The sequence below is a fragment of the Phyllobates terribilis genome, unplaced genomic scaffold, assembly GCF_046119375.1.
Source record: "Phyllobates terribilis strain yellow unplaced genomic scaffold, ASM4611937v1 Scaffold_3__8_contigs__length_932513732, whole genome shotgun sequence".
Lineage (NCBI taxonomy): Eukaryota > Metazoa > Chordata > Amphibia > Anura > Dendrobatidae > Phyllobates > Phyllobates terribilis.
The window spans coordinates 723563057-723585195 of NW_027362763.1; the positions used below are offsets into that span (position 1 = coordinate 723563057).

The window sequence follows — 22139 nt, forward strand, 5'->3', positions numbered from 1 at the left end:
GCTTTAATGAGAACCTGTTGACACTCCTGACGCATCAATTTTAGAAAAATACAAGCATTCTCCATGAAGTAGCAATTTTGCTTATAAATCTGTCTTTCGCTCTTCCCGAATATTTAAGAATAAATTAAAGTTTTGTTCTCAGGATTGCAGTTCTTCCTGATTTTTGGGGGATGGGGTGACAGGCTTCTCAATGATTGACAGCTCAGACCAGCAGCAATGTCGCGCCGCTGCTCCGAACTGTGAGCTCTCCAATGATGCAGGGAGAGACACATCGCAGGAGCGCAGTGATGATCCGGCCGGCTTCAGAGCAGCGCTCACAAGCTTTATAGAAAAGAGGTTGCAAGCGTGTGCTCCTTCCCTAGGAGACTGGCCACTGCTGGGAGCCTGCAGAGGTGGCCGGTAACCTAGGCCATGAGGAGTAAACTATAATATTAAAAATCCTCTCGTTCTCAAGAACGGAGGGATTGTTAATTACAAAGTTGCTGCAATTTTACCCATTTATAATGAGAAAACCCCTTTAACAACCAGGTGTGAACATTTCCTCTTGTCAAACATTTGTGTCCTTACAAATTCAGATTGGAAAAAGCAAACTGTGTAGTGACACCCACCCCGCCCCCCAGCTGGGAGGACCCAATGGTCAATATGTTCATACATTTCCAGGAGGAAGAACAGAGGAAAGGCACAATGCAGAAATCAAGGGAAAGATGCTCCAGAATTATAGTCCGTGGAAATTACACACATTTAATAAAAACAGACAAGGAAACAGATGATGTGAGCACAGGCGCGGGCGTTACCTGATGGTGCTGGATCCTATTTATATTGCAGGTGAAATTGTGATATAAATGGAATTTGTCGACGTCTTTCACGTTTCCTTCCTTCTCTTTTCCTGTTGACTTAGCCAGGGCGGACTGCAGGGCCACGTAATTCTGTTTGCAGCTAGAAATACAAGAAAACAATAGCTGGATGACACGAGGCAATAAACACACAGTAGTATCCACTACAGGACCAAGCACAATACACTAGGGGAGAATAAGAACACACACAGCTGCGCTACATGCACATCTACAAAGACACGGCTGCGCTACATGCACATCTACAAAGACACGGCTGCGCTACATGCACATCTACAAAGACACGGCTGCGCTACATGCACATCTACAAAGACACGGCTGCGCTACATGCACATCTACAAAGACACGGCTGCGCTACATGCACATCTACAAAGACACGGCTGCGCTACATGCACATCTACAAAGACACGGCTGCGCTACATGCACATCTACAAAGACACGGCTGCGCTACATGCACATCTACAAAGACACGGCGGCGCTACATGCACATCTACAAAGACACGGCGGCGCTACATGCACATCTACAAAGACACGGCGGCGCTACATGCACATCTACAAAGACACGGCGGCGCTACATGCACATCTACAAAGACACGGCGGCGCTACATGCACATCTACAAAGACACGGCGGCGCTACATGCACATCTACAAAGACACGGCGGCGCTACATGCACATCTACAAAGACAAGGCGGCGCTACATGCACATCTACAAAGACACGGCGGCGCTACATGCACATCTACAAAGACACGGCGGCGCTACATGCACATCTACAAAGACACGGCGGCGCTACATGCACATCTACAAAGACACGGCGGCGCTACATGCACATCTACAAAGACACGGCTGCGCTACATGCACATCTACAAAGACACGGCTGCGCTACATGCACATCTACAAAGACACGGCTGCGCTACATGCACATCTACAAAGACACGGCTGCGCTACATGCACATCTACAAAGACACGGCTGCGCTACATGCACATCTACAAAGACACGGCTGCGCTACATGCACATCTACAAAGACACGGCTGCGCTACATGCACATCTACAAAGACACGGCTGCGCTACATGCACATCTACAAAGACACGGCTGCGCTACATGCACATCTACAAAGACACGGCTGCGCTACATGCACATCTACAAAGACACGGCTGCGCTACATGCACATCTACAAAGACACGGCTGCGCTACATGCACATCTACAAAGACACGGCTGCGCTACATGCACATCTACAAAGACACGGCTGCGCTACATGCACATCTACAAAGACACGGCTGCGCTACATGCACATCTACAAAGACACGGCTGCGCTACATGCACATCTACAAAGACACGGCTGCGCTACATGCACATCTACAAAGACACGGCTGCGCTACATGCACATCTACAAAGACACGGCTGCGCTACATGCACATCTACAAAGACACGGCTGCGCTACATGCACATCTACAAAGACACGGCTGCGCTACATGCACATCTACAAAGACACGGCTGCGCTACATGCACATCTACAAAGACACGGCTGCGCTACATGCACATCTACAAAGACACGGCTGCGCTACATGCACATCTACAAAGACACGGCTGCGCTACATGCACATCTACAAAGACACGGCTGCGCTACATGCACATCTACAAAGACACGGCTGCGCTACATGCACATCTACAAAGACACGGCTGCGCTACATGCACATCTACAAAGACACGGCTGCGCTACATGCACATCTACAAAGACACGGCTGCGCTACATGCACATCTACAAAGACACGGCTGCGCTACATGCACATCTACAAAGACACGGCTGCGCTACATGCACATCTACAAAGACACGGCTGCGCTACATGCACATCTACAAAGACACGGCTGCGCTACATGCACATCTACAAAGACACGGCTGCGCTACATGCACATCTACAAAGACACGGCTGCGCTACATGCACATCTACAAAGACACGGCTGCGCTACATGCACATCTACAAAGACACGGCTGCGCTACATGCACATCTACAAAGACACGGCTGCGCTACATGCACATCTACAAAGACACGGCTGTGCTACATGCACATCTACAAAGACACGGCTGCGCTACATGCACATCTACAAAGACACGGCTGCGCTACATGCACATCTACAAAGACACGGCTGCGCTACATGCACATCTACAAAGACACGGCTGCGCTACATGCACATCTACAAAGACACGGCTGCGCTACATGCACATCTACAAAGACACGGCTGCGCTACATGCACATCTACAAAGACACGGCTGCGCTACATGCACATCTACAAAGACACGGCTGCGCTACATGCACATCTACAAAGACACGGCTGCGCTACATGCACATCTACAAAGACACGGCTGCGCTACATGCACATCTACAAAGACACGGCTGCGCTACATGCACATCTACAAAGACACGGCTGTGCTACATGCACATCTAGAAAGACACGGCTGCGCTACATGCACATCTACAAAGACACGGCTGCGCTACATGCACATCTAGAAAGACACGGCTGCGCTACATGCACATCTAGAAAGACACGGCTGCGCTACATGCACATCTAGAAAGACACGGCTGCGCTACATGCACATCTAGAAAGACACGGCTGTGCTACATGCAGCTCTGCAAGATGCACATACATACATACACACACACAGTATAAATTATTACACTTTACAGTTTTTTCCAGGCCCGTAATTGATCTCAAGACCTCAACGGTCCTGGATCTGGTTGGATGGAAGGATCTTCATCAGTTTAAGACGTGCAACCTCCGTGCAGGTCCCGGTAGCTTCCTCTTCTGCTCTGCACCGATCGCATAGATCAGTGTGGGGCAGGAGGACAGAGAGCACTTCTGTCAGTGACCAGGAAGAACAAGGTGTCAGCGTTCTCCTCCATCACAGGATGCTGTCTTCGGAATATAAGACGCACACACTTTTTAGCAAGATTTTTTCTTGTTAAAAAGTGTGTCTGAAAAATATGGTACATGCCATTAGTTTGGGCTATAAAATCCTGATGGTAGGTTCTCTTTAAAAGGAGTTTTCCAGTCTTTAAATCTTTGCAGAGGGAAAGGATGCCTAAATAAGAAAAAAAAAAAGAAGAGCGGAAAACTCCTCTAACCAACAGTGTGGCTTTTCATTGTGAGGATCAATAGGAGTTCTGGCCATCTGTCCTCTCATGGAACAATAAGTGCGGCCATGGCCCAGCAATACGCCATCACTCCAGGCAGTGGAAAACCCATATAACTTATACCATACCCTCAAAGTCTTCTCAGCAATTTTTTCTCTACCCGCATGTTTAAAGGAAACTTGTCAGGTCCTCTGACTGCCCAAACCCACCACCAGAATGTTTTATATGTGCTCTATTGCAAACCACAAAGTATAGTGGCAACAAAAGCTACATGGGAAATGCTGCGTGCACATCCACGTATAAGACATAGTCAAGAGGCAGAGAACGTCTTAGCTCTTACAGGTTTCTGATGTGTTCCAGTGAGTCCTTATCTTTGGCGACCATGTCTGCTAAGATGTGCTGCACTCCTGCCTCAATATCCGGAAGTTTTGAAAGTCCTGTAACGGAAGAGAATAAAATAAAATTATGTTCATACACATACCATGATTTCATTCCAGACTCAGGACTTCAGGGGAAAACTGCTAATAAGTCGAGTTGGGCTGAACACCATATGACGTGTTCACATTACTGTTTGCTTCCAATGCATATGTTATGAGCCAATATGTACTCACTGTATGGAAAAGCGTAGCAGATTACGCCAATTCATACCAAGAATCCAGTAAAATAAAAAAAGAGAAAAAAAGAAACTTCACTATGGGAAACAATGGACCCCACTCTAAAGGAAGGTGCTAGCAAGAAGGCAGCAGATCATACAGGTACGAGCACGTTCATACACGTACAAAGTTAAATTACACAAAATCAGATTAAATTAAGTCCGGGTATTCTGCATAATTAGGGAAATGGAATCGTGGAAAAATTGGTAAAATATTGGAGAAAAACCATTGGGAGAATTTGCAATCAGATTTCCCACTTCAGCAGTTTAGCTATACAACACTGCCCTCTAGTGGTAGTATTCTGCTGTGAATCTATGCAGAATTTCCTGGATGTTCTTCTAAAGTTTATAAAAAAAATGTTGAATTTTCTTTTGTCTTTAATTCCTTAAAAATGTGAAATATAATCAAGAAAATGGCGATAAAGCTCAGTGCATATTATTAGGTGCAGCATAAGACCTTTCCCATTATGTGTGAGACCTGGATATTCATGCCGCTGATTGACAGCTGTTTCTCTATGCACATCTTAGCCTGTGTGCACACGATGCAGTTTTAATGCATTTCCGCAGCTGTTTTCCCACTGCGGAAACGCATTAAAACCGCTTGTTAATAGGTCTGTCATGTATAGCAATGGTAATCCGGATGTGCTGTGCACATGATGCGGAAATTTCCGCTCCGGATTACCACTGTGGTAAAAAACGCAGCACTACCATATATTGCGCAATTCCGCTGCAAATTTGAGCCCATTGACTTGCATTGAATCACAGCAAACCCCCAGGTAGAATATCTAAATCTGCAGAATTGCTGGGCTTCAATGAATATCAATAGGATTGAGGTCTCCCTGGCGGCCAGCGGTACACTGCAGGGAGCGGGCTCGAGCCCTGTAGTGTACTGAGCTGCTAGGACCTGCGGTGACGTCACTGATCAGGTGATCGTCACCCTGGGAACTGATCTTCAGCTGATGAACCCCAGTGACCTCCTGCAGCAGCATGTATACTGACAGGAGTGATTTTACACCCCTGTCAGTATACATTGCTGTCTTCTTCAGCAGAGACATCAGATCAGTGATGGCTGATGTACCTGCTGTAGAAGTGACCCAGATCGCTGCGGGACACTCGGCGTAATCGTGGACTGCGTCGTTGACGGAGGACAGGTGAGGGATATGGTTGTTTGTTTTTTTTCAGGAGATTGAGGGCTTCGCGGACGGAGGGTAATAAAAATAAATTGTAGAACCGTGTGTGTTTATTTCATTAAAATACTTTATTCTGGCCGTGTCTTTTATTGAAAAAGTGGCGACCATTTTACTATGAAGTTAGTAATGGGGACGTCTTATAGACGACCCCCATTACTAACCTGGGCTTCATGTCAGCCGCCAATACAAGGCTGACGTGAACCCCAACCCCATTACCCCACTCGCCACCGCTACAAGGCAATGGGAAGAGCGGGGGCTAAGCGCCAGATTTGGCGCATCTTATGGATGCGCCATTTCTGGGACTGATGAGGGCTAGTATCCATGGCCCCTTCCATGGCTATTAATATCAGCCTGCAGCGGTCTGGTTTAGCCTTTGCTGGTTAGATTTTATAGGGGGACCCCACGTCATTTTTTTTCTGGGGTCCCACTGTAATCTAACCAGTAAAGGCTAAACAAACTGTGGGCGGATATTAATAGCCAGAGAACATTGTTAGCTAATGGCCCCTTCTCCAGCTACGAATATCAGCCCCTAGCTGGTTATAAAAATGACACTGGAGCCCACGCCATTTTTTTATTTATCTTTTTTCATTTTAGGCTCTGTGCCCATAATTCAGACGTAGCAGCGCTTTGGATGCAATTTTTTTCTGCGTCCAAAACGTTCCATTCTATTGAACGCAGGTAAATTCACGTGTTCACTGAACCATGTGGATTTATCTCATTCAATACTTTCTAGTGATCAAATTTCTGTTGTGGACACTAGCAACTCCACAAGAGAATTTGACATGCTGCGGTCCTGAAAGATGCGCTGCATGTCAGTGTCCACAGGTGATTTGCAGCCTCTGATGCACACATAGCGGACATGGGATTTCTAGAGATTCAATCCACTATGCTGTAACATCTGGACGCTGTGGGTTTGATGCTGTATAAACACGCAGCGTCAAACTTGCAGAAGCTCCTGACCGTGGCCACGTACCCAAACTCACCCGCAGTATGTAAATTTCGTAGCGGATACTCTAGTCTCCGCTGCAGATTTTGACAGATTGAAGTGTCATTATATGCGGTGGATTCACATGTACCGACAACAAAAGTGCGGTATTAGAACACCGCGTTTTGGACGCAACAAAAATATGCTGCGTTCAAAGCGCTGCTGAGTGCTGATCAGGGGGATGTAACGGATAACGAACCAGCTGTGAGATGTTAATTATGGCCAGGGAAAATGTTTGCCTAATGGCACCTTCCCAGGCTAAAAATAACAGCTCACAGCAGCCGCATAAATTACATGAATGGAAATTCTAATCAAGATTGGATGTATGGGATCACCTGACACCTAGATCTTTTGTTTGGTGATGACAAGGTGTCAAACAGACCTTTTCATGACCAAACTTAATTAAAGTAAAGAGTTAAATAAACACAAAGATACAGAGTAAATACTTTATTTGAATTACAGCAGACACATTATTTAACCATTTAAATGAGCCAATATACTCACCCCAGTTCTATGGTAATCCAAGGGTTTAAGCAATATCCCACAAATAAGTTTATTTAGCTGCAAAAAGCATTCATTGATGTCCAAAAACGTTTCAAAAAACGCATGTAAAAACGAGTCAAAAACGCATGTAAAATCCGCATGCGTTTTTCCTGCCAGGGAGAGGCAAAAACGCTCAGGAAATTTTTGCTTCAAATCTGCATCGTGCGCACATAGCCTACGAAAGAAATCGCTAAGTGTAATTTCTGATGGAGCAGCTAGTTAGGGAAGGTGCACATGACCGTTTCTCTCTCCATCCGAGAAAAATGGTCCGATTTATGCTGATGGGAGTGGGATCAGAGTGGGATCAGTTTTTCAAGTTTTTTCACCTTCTCCATCCAGACATTCCGAGAAGATCTGTCATCCAAGTGATGTTTTTCACGGACCCATAGACGTGTACTGCCAGATCAGATCAAAATTGAGCATCACCGATTTTTTTCCTTGGATCACTCAGGCCCCATAAAATAGAGTACAATAAAATATCATAGGTATGAGTGATATCCGTGACAAGCATGGATAGCACCTGTCCTATATAAACGGTTGTGTGCACGAGCCCTTAAAGGCAATCTCTCAGCAAGATCAACTTATCCAAACCGCATATACTGACATGCAGGTCTGTGAAATGCTAAATCTATCAACACCTTTATATCTTTTATCTGTTGCTGCATTCCCGAGTGATTAGTGTTTTCATCAATATGCAAATGATGCATTAAGTGCTCCAAGCGTGGCAAAGCACTTAACAATCCTCTGCATCTCGAGGGCATTTCCCCACTTCTTTGGCTTGATAGTCTGTGTGACGTCAGGCAAGGAAATCAGACAATGGAATATCAATCAAGCACAAGAGTCTGGTGCTGGGTTGGGAAACAACCTAAAGGGGCAAAGAATTGTTAAATGCTTTGTCAAATCCACAGGACTTAACGCCTCATTTGAAAACGCTGATTTCTCAGGAATGCAGCAACAGATAGAAGATATAAAAGTGTTGAAGGATTTACATTTCATAGATCTGCATGCCCATATAGGGTTCGCCTTACTGACAGATTTTCTGTAAGGAATTTCTGATGTCACGCCTACCTTCTGTGTTAGGCTTTATATACATGTGAAGGTTTAGTTGCTGCGGGGTATCGATCAGCGCTTTGGCTGCAGCTTCCAGTCCCAGTTGTCTCGCTCTCTGGGCTTTGGTGCCTTTGCTTCCAGTTTTGTACGGCGTGTACTGAACAGAAAAAGGGAGAGAAGAGTGAAGTCCTGTCCGCACAGTGACCTATATACATGTATACGGGCAGATACTGACCACGTGCTCTATTTCATCCATGCTTCTGCAATTCAGCATGGCGGTGTGTAAACCTGAGTGCAGCTTCCCTTCTTTCTTCAGTTTTTCTACCAGACTGTGGGCTTTTTTTGCAACGGACCTGACAACAGAGAAACTCGTATTGCTTTTTTCCATAGTTCAGTGACTTTAAAAGTAAAAATAAAATGAATAGGAAACTTTTAGCAGGTAATCTGAGGGCAGCCTGATGTAGGGACAGAGACCCTGATTCCAGTGATGTGTCACTTATTAGACTGTGTTTTGTGGTTTCAATACAATCAGTGTTTTATCAGCAGGAGATTATCACTACAGGACTATGTGTCTCGTGCCTCCTGGTCCAACCACACCAGGAGCTGCGCTCGGCCATGCCCCTTCAGACTAATCTCTGCTTTCTGCTTTTTTTGAAAAGGTGTCAGAGTCGGCCGTGACTAGCGTAAAAATGCAAAAAGTTTAAAAAAGTTTGCGCAAACATTTTGCAACATTTGCAGTTTTATGCCAGAATTCTGGAGAAAAAAGATGAGTCAGGGCCATGGAGAGCACTGTATTCTGTGCTAGGCTATAATATCAAGGCTTTATATTGGTTGGACAGTACAATGGACCTGTCTCTAAAATATACTACTCTTAAAAGGGATTGTCCAGCCTTAGGGCAGTCTCACACATCCGTATATTTCCGGTACCGGAAAAAAACGGAACCGGAAATATTGGTGTCCTGTGTGTCCATGTGGGTCACACGTGTGGCAACCGTGTGCTGCCCGTGTGCCGCATCAGGATCACAAGGACCAGCGCCTGGGAATCAGCGCTACAGTTAAAGCTGTTCCCAACCATCGGGTGCTGAACGCTGCCCTCATCATGGTTCCTTGCTCGCACTATGATCAGCATGAGCAAGAGACAATGTTGGCAGTAGTAGTGTCTGCTCCCGCAGTGTCCCTGTGTAAAAATAAGAATAAAATACTTATACTCACCTGTCCGGAGATGTCCCCCGCTGTAATCCTCTGACCGCTGACGCAGAGGAGCTGGGGAGAATGAGCCGCTCCAGAGAGCGGGCCCTACACTGAGTGGAGCTAACTGAATGACAGGACACCCCTCTTGAGCTCAGCTCCGGAGGCCCGCTCGCTGGAGCAGCTCATTCTCCCCGGCTCTTCGGCGTCAACGGTCAGAGAATTACAGCGGGGGACATCTCTGTACAGGTGAGTATATGGATTTTATTATTTTATTCTTCTTTTCACACAGGGACACTGCAGGAGCAGACACTACTACTCCCAATATTGTTTCTTGCTCATGCTGATCACAGCGCAAGCAAGGGACAATGATGAGGGCAGCGTTCAGCACCCGGCGCTTGGGAACAGCGCTAAATGTACACGGATTCCCAGGCGACGGTACGTGTCACACTGATGACATATGGATGTCATCTGTGTGTGTTCAGCGTGAGACATTTTAAGAACTGTGCAGCGTGTAAAAAACGGACATGTCAATATCAGTGGAAACACACTGACATGTGCGCAGACCCATAGATTTGAATGGGTCTACATGTGTCAGTGTCTCCAGTACGTGTACGTGTGGAAACTGTCACCACACGTACTGGAAACACGGTCGTGTGAAAGAGCCCTTGCAGACTTGTAACCTATGTGACTGCAGACTCACATTGTGTGCACTGCAGGGATTCTCCAGTGTCGGTGCCGGGAGCAGGCAAGCGTGTGATCACAAGTATGTGATTTGTTTACATGCAGTCACATGCCGACTAGACGTGTGTACTGAGCAAGAGGGTACAAGTCTAGTCAGAATGTGGCTGGAAGAATTCTTGCAGTGCGCACAATGTGAGGATTCACAAGTCTGCAGTTACATAGAGTGATTGCAGACTTGTAATCTAATGACAAACAACCCCTTTAACTAGAGCAACGTACTACATTGTCAGATCCGCTTTAACTTTCCAACAAATCCATACAGTCGGCACGCAGTGATCTCACCGCAATTCCTCTAAGCCTTGCTGTACTTCTCTCAAGGCGTCTGCATCAAGATTGTTAATGAGCTCCTTCCTGTAGCGAGCAATGAAGGGTATGGTGTTTTCATCCTGGAAGAGCTGAATGAGGTTGGAGCAAACCCAGGATTCAACATTTGTCCTCTCTGATAAAACCTAAAAGAGGAGAATATTTCAGGATGAGCAAATATTACATTCACAATTTGTGAAAACATTTCAGGTACTTTCCCGATGCAACATAGACGTTCGTGCATCCTTTTTGTATCCATAGGCCCCACTGACTCGACGAAGGCAAAAAAAAAGGTTCCTTTTATCCTCCGTCGGGATGATACACATTAGTATTTTTTTTTTTCTGCTGAGTGCAGTCATATTTCTGTCCAGCTGCTAAAACAATGCCTCCACCCTGTGCCAGTCATTGCACTGGTTACCTATCCGCTAAAGAATGCAATATAAACGTCTCTCTCACCCACAAAGCTCTCCACGGCTCTGCACCACCCTACATCTCCTCCATCATCTCTGTCTATCACCCTACCTGTGCCCTCCTGAATTTCTGTCCATTTATCTATTTTTTGTCCTATGTGGCATTACATATAATTAAAGGGGCTGTCTGGTGAAAACAAGTGATCACTTATCCACAGCTCAAGGCCATCCTCCCTCCCTCCCGCCCATTCCTGACTAAGCACATTTTGTTTTGTTTTTTCCATGCGGTTTAAAGACCTATAAAAAATGTTCTTATTCGCGTATTTCAAATAATTTGTGTGTCTTTTTTCATGATATGTGTAGCATAATATTTATGTTATTTTCATACTCTTCTTTTATTTTTTTGCCAATATCAGTGGGAAAATAAAGGAAATATTTGTTTGTTTTTCATATATATTTTTTTGAGCACTAAAACACATTTTCAAAATTTGTTCCCCTTTCCATAACAATTATTTTTATATATAAAAAAAAAAATTGATGGATGCGGGGCTAGTAATAGTATTTTGGATTGGCCACAGTTGTTTTTTTATTTACTTTTTCCTGCTTTTTTTTTTTTTTTTAAAGCATGAATGCAATTTTTGTTTATTTGACATAGTGTCCCCCACCCATAAATTCATAAAATACCTTTGGGGGGCATTTCAACGTTAAATGATTTTTTTTATACTTAATTTTCCCTGGTACAGGGGCAAAGCCTCCTGGCTGCATAGCAGAGCTGAGCCTCTTAGGACCCAGGAGCTCCTACTCTCTCCATACACCCAGCAATCACATGAGCTGGGTCCAGAGGAGGGGGTACTGTTATAGTATTTCCCAGTACTTTATATACAGAACTTCTTTAGTAGCAACCGGGAAGGCAAAGATGGTAATAAACAGTCTCTGCCTTCTCTGTGTGTCTGACAACCCCATTATAGACACAACATGATTGCCAGAGAAATCACTATCAGCCGAGAAGGCGACTTTTTCTGTAGATCATTGGCCTCTAAGCTGTTTTAGAACTACAATTGGGGCATGCTGGGAGTTGTAGTTTCAAAACAGACATAAAAAGTCAGAAGTTTATTCCTACCCAAACCCATCCGGCTCTTACCTCTACAATGTTCCAGTTCATTTCACTGCCATGAGAGGCGGCAGAACCGCTGGCCTTATACTTCACCGGCTTCCCAGCGGGATCGGAAGAAGTTCTCATTTTCTTCAGTGGCGGACCACCGAAAGTGAAGTCATCAGGCGGCTCTTCTTCCTCCTCCTTAGACGGAAACTCATTCTTGACATTCGCTCCCATATCCAGGCCGCTAGTAGATGGGAAATCTACAATGCCGACACTTCTCCGCTCTTCCTTTACCATAAGCAGCTGTGAAGGATTCACCATCTTCTTTTTGGGGCTTTTTGGACTTAATTTTGGTGACTTTTCTTTTTTAATGGGTTTATCAAAAGATATTGTCTGTAAAAAAATAAATAAATGTAAAAAAATCAGAATAATAATAATAATAATAATAATAATAATAATAAAAAAAAAAAAAAAAAAAAAATGTGGTGAAAACTCCTGCAGCCTCTCCAGCACTCTGGAGGGCTCCACCAGGACCAGCTGTGGTGACATCCCATCTAGTTAGTTACCTAAGGCCACGGATTGGATAGAACATAATCACTGCTAGTGGGGTACCAACACTCCCATCAGTTGTCTGACCCTACAGCCAATCCAAGGCCTCAGCATGGATGGGACGTCATCACTTCCGGTCCTTGAAGAGACTACCAGAGCAGCACTTTTTTATTATTTATTTTTTTGCTTTTAACTAATCCCTTCCCTTTAGCCACTTTTATTAAAGAAAAAATTGGATAAAACCCCTTCAAAAACGCAATGTACAAAATCCACTTTTTGTCTCTATAGAGGCTCAAGTTGCTTCCCTGTCACCACCATGATTTACACTGCAGCCCTGCTTGACCATAAACAATTAAATATTCTACCTCTTGCTTGCTTAACAGTTTTGACATATGATCTTCATTATCCTGAGTAGTGTCTCTTACTTCTTGTGCAGCGCTGGACGTCTTGGTGTTTTTTTTTGCAGGAACCTAAAGCAAAAAAAGAAGAAAAAAAAAAGATACGGTTGTAAAATGTTGTTGCATGGAGCTCACTTATGCAAACGAAAGCATTTAAAGGGGCACTCCATCCAGAGATGCCCTAGATGTCTGATAGTTGGGGGCTTTGTAGCAGCCACCACTAGAGGGAGCTGGATGAAGACAGACTTCTATGTGAGTTCAATGGACTTTATTTACAGTAGAGAGACAGTCGTAGACATTTCTAATGGGTTGAAACCCCCCCGTTACAGTTCCCACCTTTCTTGGTTTGGGGGCAGTGGCAGTCTTCGGCTTTGCAGCAGATTTCTTTACAGCTGTGGTTTGTCTTTTCGAGACTTTTTTCTCCGGCATCCATTCGTCCTCCTCTGCAGAAAGTTCTTCTTCCGAGTCTGACCTAATTTAAAAAAAAAAAAAAAAACATTGTACCTTTCATCAAAGAAAAAAAAATGATTATTTCTACATTGGATCAATCGATTTGGGGTTTTGACACATGAAAAATATAAAAATTAAAAAAGTTTGTAATACTCACGTTCCACTCAGAAAGGAAAGCTCCGGCTTAGGGGCCGCGGTCGTTTTTCTTGGCCTTTTGGGAAATCCAGACATCTAAGAGACAGAAATGTGAACCCTGGGTCATCACCGATGCCTGGGGCAGGCGGAGGTCAGCCTCGTCCCAGCCAGCACCGGGCAGCTTGCTAGATGCCTAAAGAAGTTCTTATATCCCAATTAAAAAAAAAAGGGGGTGACCTCATAAAAGAAATGTCCAACATGTGCGTCGTTACTAGGGCATATGGGTGTCTATAAAAGCAGGTGTCATTCTGGCAGACTCACCCCATCATCTGAACATCAGTCATCTAATACTACATTTCCCCGATGCCCCGAGACCTCCGCAATCAGCTGAACACTGGGGCGCTGATACCACACACTGCAATCATTCTGTACAGCACAGTATTGGACTGGGGCAGAGCTTTATAGTACAATAATAGCAGGTCTGGGCACCATCATTACGTCCCTTAGCTGTCACACTGCGAAGAGAAGGCCATGGGGTGACAGAAGTTCCCGTCCCTCTGCTTAACTGCGTAAATGCCAAAGCCATTACTTAACACAGCACCTAAAGGGTTTACCTGCTGCAATAAGACGTAACTCCAATCTTTGCAATTGCAAGTGGGTGTCAACTGTACAACACGACTGGCAACCCGGCCCCCGACACAGCCAGGCACCCTGCTTGTCTGGAGCAGCTCCTGAGCTCTTTGGCATACGGATGTCATACGTTGTGAAGAGTATAAGATTGTGCCTCCATCAAACAACTAGTGCAAGGGACAATTGCTGCACGGCATTAGCTGTGAGATTTCTGATCTGCAGCCTGCAGAATTGTGAGCGCAGCTCTGATCTATAAACCATGAAGTCACTTAGGGTTGGTGCATATAATTCATGTATTCTGGGTGAAATGATAACTGCAGACTCCTCACAATGTGCGTACTGCGAGGTTTCTCTGGTGCCGGGCAGTCATGTGACCACAAGTATGCAATCTGCATACTTAAGATCACATTCTGACTAGACTTGTCCGGCCTCGCTCAATTCACTTACACGTCTAGTCGGCATGTGACTGCAAGTATGCAAATGAAATACTTGTGGTCATATGCCCACCACTCCCAGCACTGGCTGCGCACGCATTGTAAGGATTCACAAGTCTGCAGTCATATAGATTGACTGCAGACTTGTACCCTAAGGCTTGATGATCCTTTTAAGGCGAATCGATCACCACATTTCACATTACAATCTGATACATTATTAAAATATATCTCTTTGACCAGATGAGGCAGGAGTAATTACCTGGTAAATCCATGTCGGAATGGCTGCATAATCCTGATAATAACTAAGCATTTTATGAGCTGGACTCCTAAAATGCTCTTTTTTAATACCAGGAAGGAAAACTTTCTTAAAAGGATTATAGTCATTCAGACATGGATTTTCAAGGTAAGTACACCAGCCTCAATGGGGCTAAGATCTAATTACTAACATGTGCGGGTTGCATTATGAAATTTGGTGAAAGATCTGCATTACTTTCATAATAGTCGATGATAACTCAAAACCTTAAAGTCCATTAATGGCGCAGTATCTATTGCAGTAGGACACGCACAGTTTATATTTCCAGTGTGTACACGTACTTTACCTTTACTACTCTCGTCTGTCAGCAGTGGACGTGTTCAGCACGGGACCTGTGGAGAGACATGAACAAGTTAGGGACATGGACTACAGAGAAAGGAAGAGGGGTCCCTCATCTATCCCTCGTGATGGAGGACGCACCATGTCTGTGCATTGTATAGCTATGGGAGATAAATTCCAAGAACGGTAAAAAAAATAATAAAAAAAAACAATGCCATCATTTTGGAGGGGGTGGGGGTTCATTTTTACAGTGTTCATTGCACGCTAAAAGGGACCCGTGGACATGATTCTCCAGGTTAGTACAATTATGGCAATACGAAAATAAAAAAAATTTGGTTTATGTCACCATACTCTGAGACCCATAATGTTATAATCTCTCTGTCCATAGAGCTGTATGAGGGCTTGTTTTTTCGCGTGGCGAGTGGAACTTTTTCTTTTTTTCTTGGTACTGTTTTGGGGGTACATTTTTTTTTGGATGAGGTGCAGCGACCCTCAAAAAAAAACCACAATTTAGACTTTTCATTTCTGTTTATCATTTTGGCTTTCACTGTACGGATTAATTAGGATTATATTTTGATAGATCGGACTTTTACGGAAGCAGCAATGCCAAATTTGTTTATTTTTAATGTGAAAAAATGGGGAACATTCAGATTATATCTATAAATTATTTTTTTTTATTAAGAAAAAATAAAAATTATTTATTACATTTCTCAGTCCCCTTAGGGGACTTGAACTTGAGATGATCAGTTCGCTTGTTCTATAAGCTGCAAAACCCCAATATTGCAATAAATAGCCAAAATCATGCTCTCCTGTAAAGCCTGTGGAGTAAATAAGTACCAATATGGAAGCCATGGGGGCCTTCAGCAGGCAGGCAGCTGCCATTGGACCCCACCAGCACCCTGCAATTGTATCAAGTAAAATAAGGTCTGGAGGCAGTTATGTTCCAGCCAAAATCCTCTCCAGAGCCTGGAAGAGGTCATTTATATAAAGTGATAAAAGATGATTTCTCAACAACCAAAAATCTGATATGAGACATACAGGGATCACTGTCCTCAGCAGTCTATGACCTGTATGGCCATATTAATAGTTTACATAGGTCAAATGTGGTGACAGATTCCCTTTAAAGTAAAACTTTAACCACATTTCACAATGCAGACATTTATAAAAAGATCTCTTAGACCTAATGAGACTGGAGTATTTACTTTGAAAATGCATATCAGGACTTGCTGTTGCCTTACAAAAGCTTTCCTGCCAGATATTGCATTTTATCAGTCCAGCAAAGATCATAAAATTCTCATTTTAATTTGAGGATTTTACAAAATCAGTCTGACATGAATTCTCAAAGTAAATACACCAGCCTCATCAAATGTAGTATGTAAAGGAATCTAAATATTAAAATTATAAATGTAAAGGATACCATCACGCCTGTAACAATCCAACCTGTTATATCATTATTTATTCTATAGCTATCCCATAGTGAAAAAAAAACAAAAAATTCCAGAATTGTTGTTTTTTGGGTCATGTTGCCCAAAAATATGAAATAAGAAGTAATTAAAAAGCGGCATGTAGCCAAAAACCAGCAAAAAAAAAACAAAACTAACTAAAGCTTGTCTTTTAAAATACAAGTTTCGCAGCTCTATCTGCAGGAAAAAAAAAGTCATGGCTCACCAAAAATAGCAACAGAAACCACGTTTTGGGAATTATTTTGTTTATAGCAGTAAAATATAAGAAAATTATATACTGTATATATTTGTCATCACAATGAACCACACAGTGAACAGTGTATAAACGACACCCAAAAATTATCCACAAAGGTTATGGGATTGCTGTCTTTTGCTGCCCCCCAAGACAAGACCTGAAGACATATTCTACAATCTCCGCCTTGGGGGCAGTTTTCTAGAGCTCATCAGGCAATGTGGTGCTGGTGATCGGCCAGTGATGTGATGACCGGGAACAACCAGGGATATAAAATCACTGATTGTCCTCTACTTCACCTCCACTATAGGTCTTTTTAGTAGTTGGAGGATGAAACCCCGATGGATCAGACCAACAAAACGAAATCTCCGCATGCACCAGTCCGTGGATGAGACATGTCGGAATACATCGCCTTCTTCTTAAACTCAGGCCAAGCTTTTCAAGCAGAAGATGCTTCAGGAAACTGGAAGGTTTTTCGGAGGGTTTTTGTGACATCTTCTTAAGGGAATGTCTTTTTCAGGCAGATTCCTAGAGGGTCAGAACTGCCACAACATGGCAAAACCACCATCGAAGCTGCTTCTGGAAAACGACCAGCAATGTTTTTCTGAAGTGCATATGCCTCGGAAGACTTGGCGGCTACGTTGGCATCTAAAAAACGCTGTGTGCACATAAGGTCATTTTTTCTCACTCCACTGAATAATGAAGAAACCCCTAGCTCTTTTTTGTTGTTTTTTTAAGCAATAACAATGGTAAAACGCTCAAATACAGCCTGGCGTCTTTTGAGCTTTGCCATTTAAGAGGTTGTCTGGGACCCCAACATGGACAGCCTTACAACAGGTGATCAATGTCTGACCGATGCTGCGCCGACGATCAGCGGCGGCTGGAACTGCCACCCCCACTGATTGGCTGTTATCGGTGTCGGCGGCCGGAAGTACTCACTTGCCGAGCTGCTCTGTCTTCTGCTAGTGGCCGCAGCAGAGTACTGCAACTCCGCCTCAAATTCAAATCTGTAGGTGCAGGATGAGCATTCCCTGACCACGGGCACTATAAAAAGGTGCAAAACCAACGAGGAGTTTTTTTTTTTTTGCTGTTCTTGCGTTTTTCGTGTTTGTGTCTTTTGTTTTAAATCTCAGCACGTTCTAGGTTTGGCTTTTTTTTTTTCGGGAAATTATTTTATTCCCTCTGTTATAATAATACCGTGTGTCAATGCGTCTTCTAGTTTTTGACGCTAAAAATCATGGTATTATAATGACACATGACTAAGGCTACGTTCCCACCGTGAGCTTTTGATGTTGTAGATTTTCTGTAAAATAGGTTACTTGCGAAACTCTGCAACATCAAAAACTCATCAAATACGGATGTTGGGAACGAAGCCTTAAAGTCACATGACCTGTAATGTTAAAAATGGGGTAGGGGGGGATTCGGGCATATGCATTGACGGGGCGAGTGAACAGGAGCCTGAGCGCAGCGTGTAAGCTCCCTTAGTCTAGGTGCACACATTGCATATTTAGTCCGGAATAATAAAATTAATTCTGCATCTAAAATCCATACATATTTTCTGAATTTATTCATGCATTTTTATGCATTTCTTTTGGATATGAACTAAAAAAAAAATATAAAAAAATAAAGCAATTTCAGTGCAGCGTTTTAACGTATGTGCACATGCTGACTGTTTGCAGCAAATTGTTTTGCACCAAAAACCAGTGTGTTGGCAAGAAAAAACGCTGAGTAAAATAATTGCGTTTTTTCACGCTTTTTTTTTTTTCTACGCTGCATGAACACTGAAAGAATGAACACGCTGCATGTTAGAAAAAAAAACTCTTGGATGGTTAAGCATTATATATTTTTTTACCCTTAAAAGCACAGATAAAAAAATGCAGCAAAAATGCAACGTGTGAACAAGCCTTTAAAATGAATAGCGGGAAATATGAACCAAAAAAAAATTGTTTCTGCCAAATAAACTGTCCTGGTTTTGGCTTACAAATACTGATGTAAAATACTGACCAAATACTGAATGTGTGAACGTGGCCTAAGGTCTCGTTCACAGTGATTTTTCACGTACACAAAAAAAAGGTCCAAATGTCATCAGTGTTTTGGATCTGAGTGTTATCAGTGTTTGGTCAATGTCAGGACTGCATACTGAGCCCTACGTGGCGGTCTATGATTTTCATTTGTGATGCCAGCAAAAAAAAAAACAGACATCTCCGTGGTTTTTGCACAGATACGCAGTCTGCAAAAATACATGGACATGTGAACGCCCCCATAGACTATAAAGTTCTATTCTTGAAACCCGCAAATAAACAAATACGTGACTCACAGACGTCTGAACGAAGCCTAAAGGCTTCATAGATGGACATCGTTGGATAGTGCTCGTAACAACAAACGCTTGTGCAATTTACCCCTTATTAAAATCTGCAGCCAATTTTCAGATATTTACACTTTATTTTTTGTTTACAGCTCGTTGCCTGGGAGACCGACCACCGCTGCGGTTTAGCTTGTATGCTGTAGACCAGTGCAACACTAAAGAGCCTGTAACCAGGCAGGCTCCAGGTTTTCGTGGGCCCCGGGCAAAAGAGTCTCAGTGGGCCCCTTTAACACATACCACGATTCATGATGCACAGATACCGCAGAGAAATATATATATATATATATATATATATATATATATATATATATATATATATATATATATATATATAGTACAATGCAAAGATTTCACTTCTTACATTACATGAGTGATATCTATTGTAAATTCTACAATAGCTCAGAAACCGGATCCTCGCAGCGCACAGTGCAGACCGGACAGTATAGTCCTCCATACAGTATGATTGGCCCCACACAGTCCCCCATACAGAATTATGGGCCCCACACAGCCCTCCATACAGTATTATGGGCCCCACACAGCCCTCCATACAGTATTATGGGCCCCACACAGCCCTCCATACAGTATTATGGGCCCCACACAGTCCTCCATACAGTATTATGGGCCCCACACAGTCCTCCATACAGAATTATGGGCCCCACACAGTCCTCCATACAGAATTATGGGCCCCACACAGTCCTCCATACAGAATTATGGGCCCCACACAGTCCTCCATACAGAATTATGGGCCCCACACAGTCCTCCATACAGAATTATGGGCCCCACACAGTCCTCCATACAGAATTATGGGCCCCACACAGTCCTCCATACAGAATTATGGGCCCCACACAGTCCTCCATACAGAATTATGGGCCCCACACAGTCCTCCATACAGAATTATGGGCCCCACACAGTCCTCCATACAGAATTATGGGCCCCACACAGTCCTCCATACAGTATTATGGGCCCCACACAGTCCTCCATACAGTATTATGGGCCCCACACAGTCCTCCATACAGTATTATGGGCCCCACACAGTCCTCCATACAGTATAATGGGCCCCACACAGTCCTCCATACAGTTTAATGGGCCCCACACAGTCCTCCATACAGTTTAATGGGCCCCACACAGTCCTCCATACAGTATAATGGGCCCCACACAGTCCTCCATACAGTATAATGGGCCCCACACAGTCCTCCATACAGTATAATGGGCCCCACACAGTCCTCCATACAGTATAATGGGCCCCACACAGTCCTCCATACAGTATAATGGGCCCCACACAGTCCTCCACACAGTATTATGGGCCCCACACAGTCCTCCATACAGTATTATGGGCCCCGTATAGTCCTCCATACAGTATAATGGGCCCCACATAGTCCTCCATACAGTATAATGGGCCCCACATAGTCCTCCATACAGTATAATGGGCCCCACATAGTCCTCCATACAGTATAATGGGCCCCATAAAATGCTTCATACATAAAAAATAATAAAATACTCCCCTCTCCTCGTTCCCCGCAGGTCCTGTCTCTTCAGCGTTTTCTGACTCTGCACTGCTCAGAGCAGAGGACGCGCTGTAGTGATGTCGTCGCGCCCTCTGCCCTGACACGTCAGAGTCAGAAGATGCTGAACAGACAGGACATGAGGCCATTTTAAAGCACGGAGGGTGGCCCATTTGCCGATGTCCCCAACGGCGAGTGGGCCCCTCGCTTGCTCAGGGCCACGGCACGGTATGGTGCGCTGTGTGGTGACGCTGGCCCTGCCTGTTAGCAGTGAGCACAATCAGCTGTCTAGCATTGGTGGTCTGTCTCCAAGGCAACAAGCTGTAAGCAAAAGTGTAAATATCTCAAGGACGGCTGAAAACTTTAATGAGCGGTACGTTGCAAAAGTAATAACACCTCTCTGTGAAGAACGCTTTAAATTTAAAAACACCCGTCTGGACCATCCCTTTAAGTATATTGCAGCTGATGTTGCGGGAGAATCCCTTGGACTACCACTTTAATGGACTGTACCACTTTTATTCAAGGGGCACTTTGCACTCTACACTAATGCAACACCCTGATTTTGGCATCACATGCCACAAGTAGCCACCACCCCCGTCTACCATCCTACAGAGGTGGTCTGCAGCCTGAGCCTCTCCAGCTGTTGTAAAACTACAGTTCCCGGCATGCCTCACGACAACAGGAGAGCCATACGGCACAGAGCCGTCACATATGCCTCAGCTGTGTGCTGTAGGACTGGAGTGAGAAGCATCAGGGACTACTGCCGGCGGAGGAGTCAAGACCGAATACAGACACAAAGCCCTAGCTCCGGGATATACGAGCGCTGACCTCAGTGAGTGCACAGCACACGCGTCCTTCTCCGGCAGCACCTCTTCAATCTTCCAGCGCTTTCCTCGGCCCCGCCTCATTCTACAGGGCGCAGAACGGATCAAACTACCTCCACAATTTTCGAACGTATTATTCAACCACGCATGCGCAGCCTAGTTTTCCTCACCTATAGGGAGTCTGCGCGTTTGTTTTTCCGCCATTCAATGTGCGGCAGCACTGTTCTCCAGGTCACTAGGATTACGGTGATCCCAAACTTGTGTCGTTTTATTTTTTTTTTAATTAAAAAAAAATTATGAACTTTGTAAAATATATATATATATATTTTTTTTTTTGTGTCGCCATAGCTTACGGCCTGTAAGGTTTTATTGTTCGGTCGATGGGGCTTGTTTATTGCGTGGCGAGCTCACGTTTCT

At 44.2% G+C, this 22139-nt stretch overlaps 1 protein-coding gene across 2 annotated transcripts in view; it reads right to left on the reverse strand.

Moving 5' to 3' along the window:
* The window catches only part of SRBD1 (S1 RNA binding domain 1), a 183590-nt gene extending 161731 nt beyond the window's left edge, over window positions 1-21859 (reverse strand). Inside the window, exons 1-11 of one of the 2 annotated variants that reach the window (XM_073672054.1) lie at window positions 21727-21859; window positions 15344-15389; window positions 13703-13776; window positions 13432-13567; window positions 13123-13167; window positions 12191-12541; window positions 10619-10785; window positions 8640-8757; window positions 8423-8561; window positions 4325-4421; window positions 795-936 (exon numbers count right to left, since the gene is read on the reverse strand). In XM_073672054.1, the coding sequence (XP_073528155.1) occupies window positions 795-936; window positions 4325-4421; window positions 8423-8561; window positions 8640-8757; window positions 10619-10785; window positions 12191-12541; window positions 13123-13167; window positions 13432-13567; window positions 13703-13776 (1269 nt within the window). In that variant the 5' untranslated portion in view covers window positions 15344-15389; window positions 21727-21859. Of the gene's footprint in view, window positions 1-794; window positions 937-4324; window positions 4422-8422; window positions 8562-8639; window positions 8758-10618; window positions 10786-12190; window positions 12542-13062; window positions 13168-13431; window positions 13568-13702; window positions 13777-15343; window positions 15390-21726 lie in introns of both variants that reach the window. The other variant, XM_073672053.1, reaches the window with a different exon arrangement.
* Between the last annotated feature and the right edge of the window lie 280 nt (window positions 21860-22139).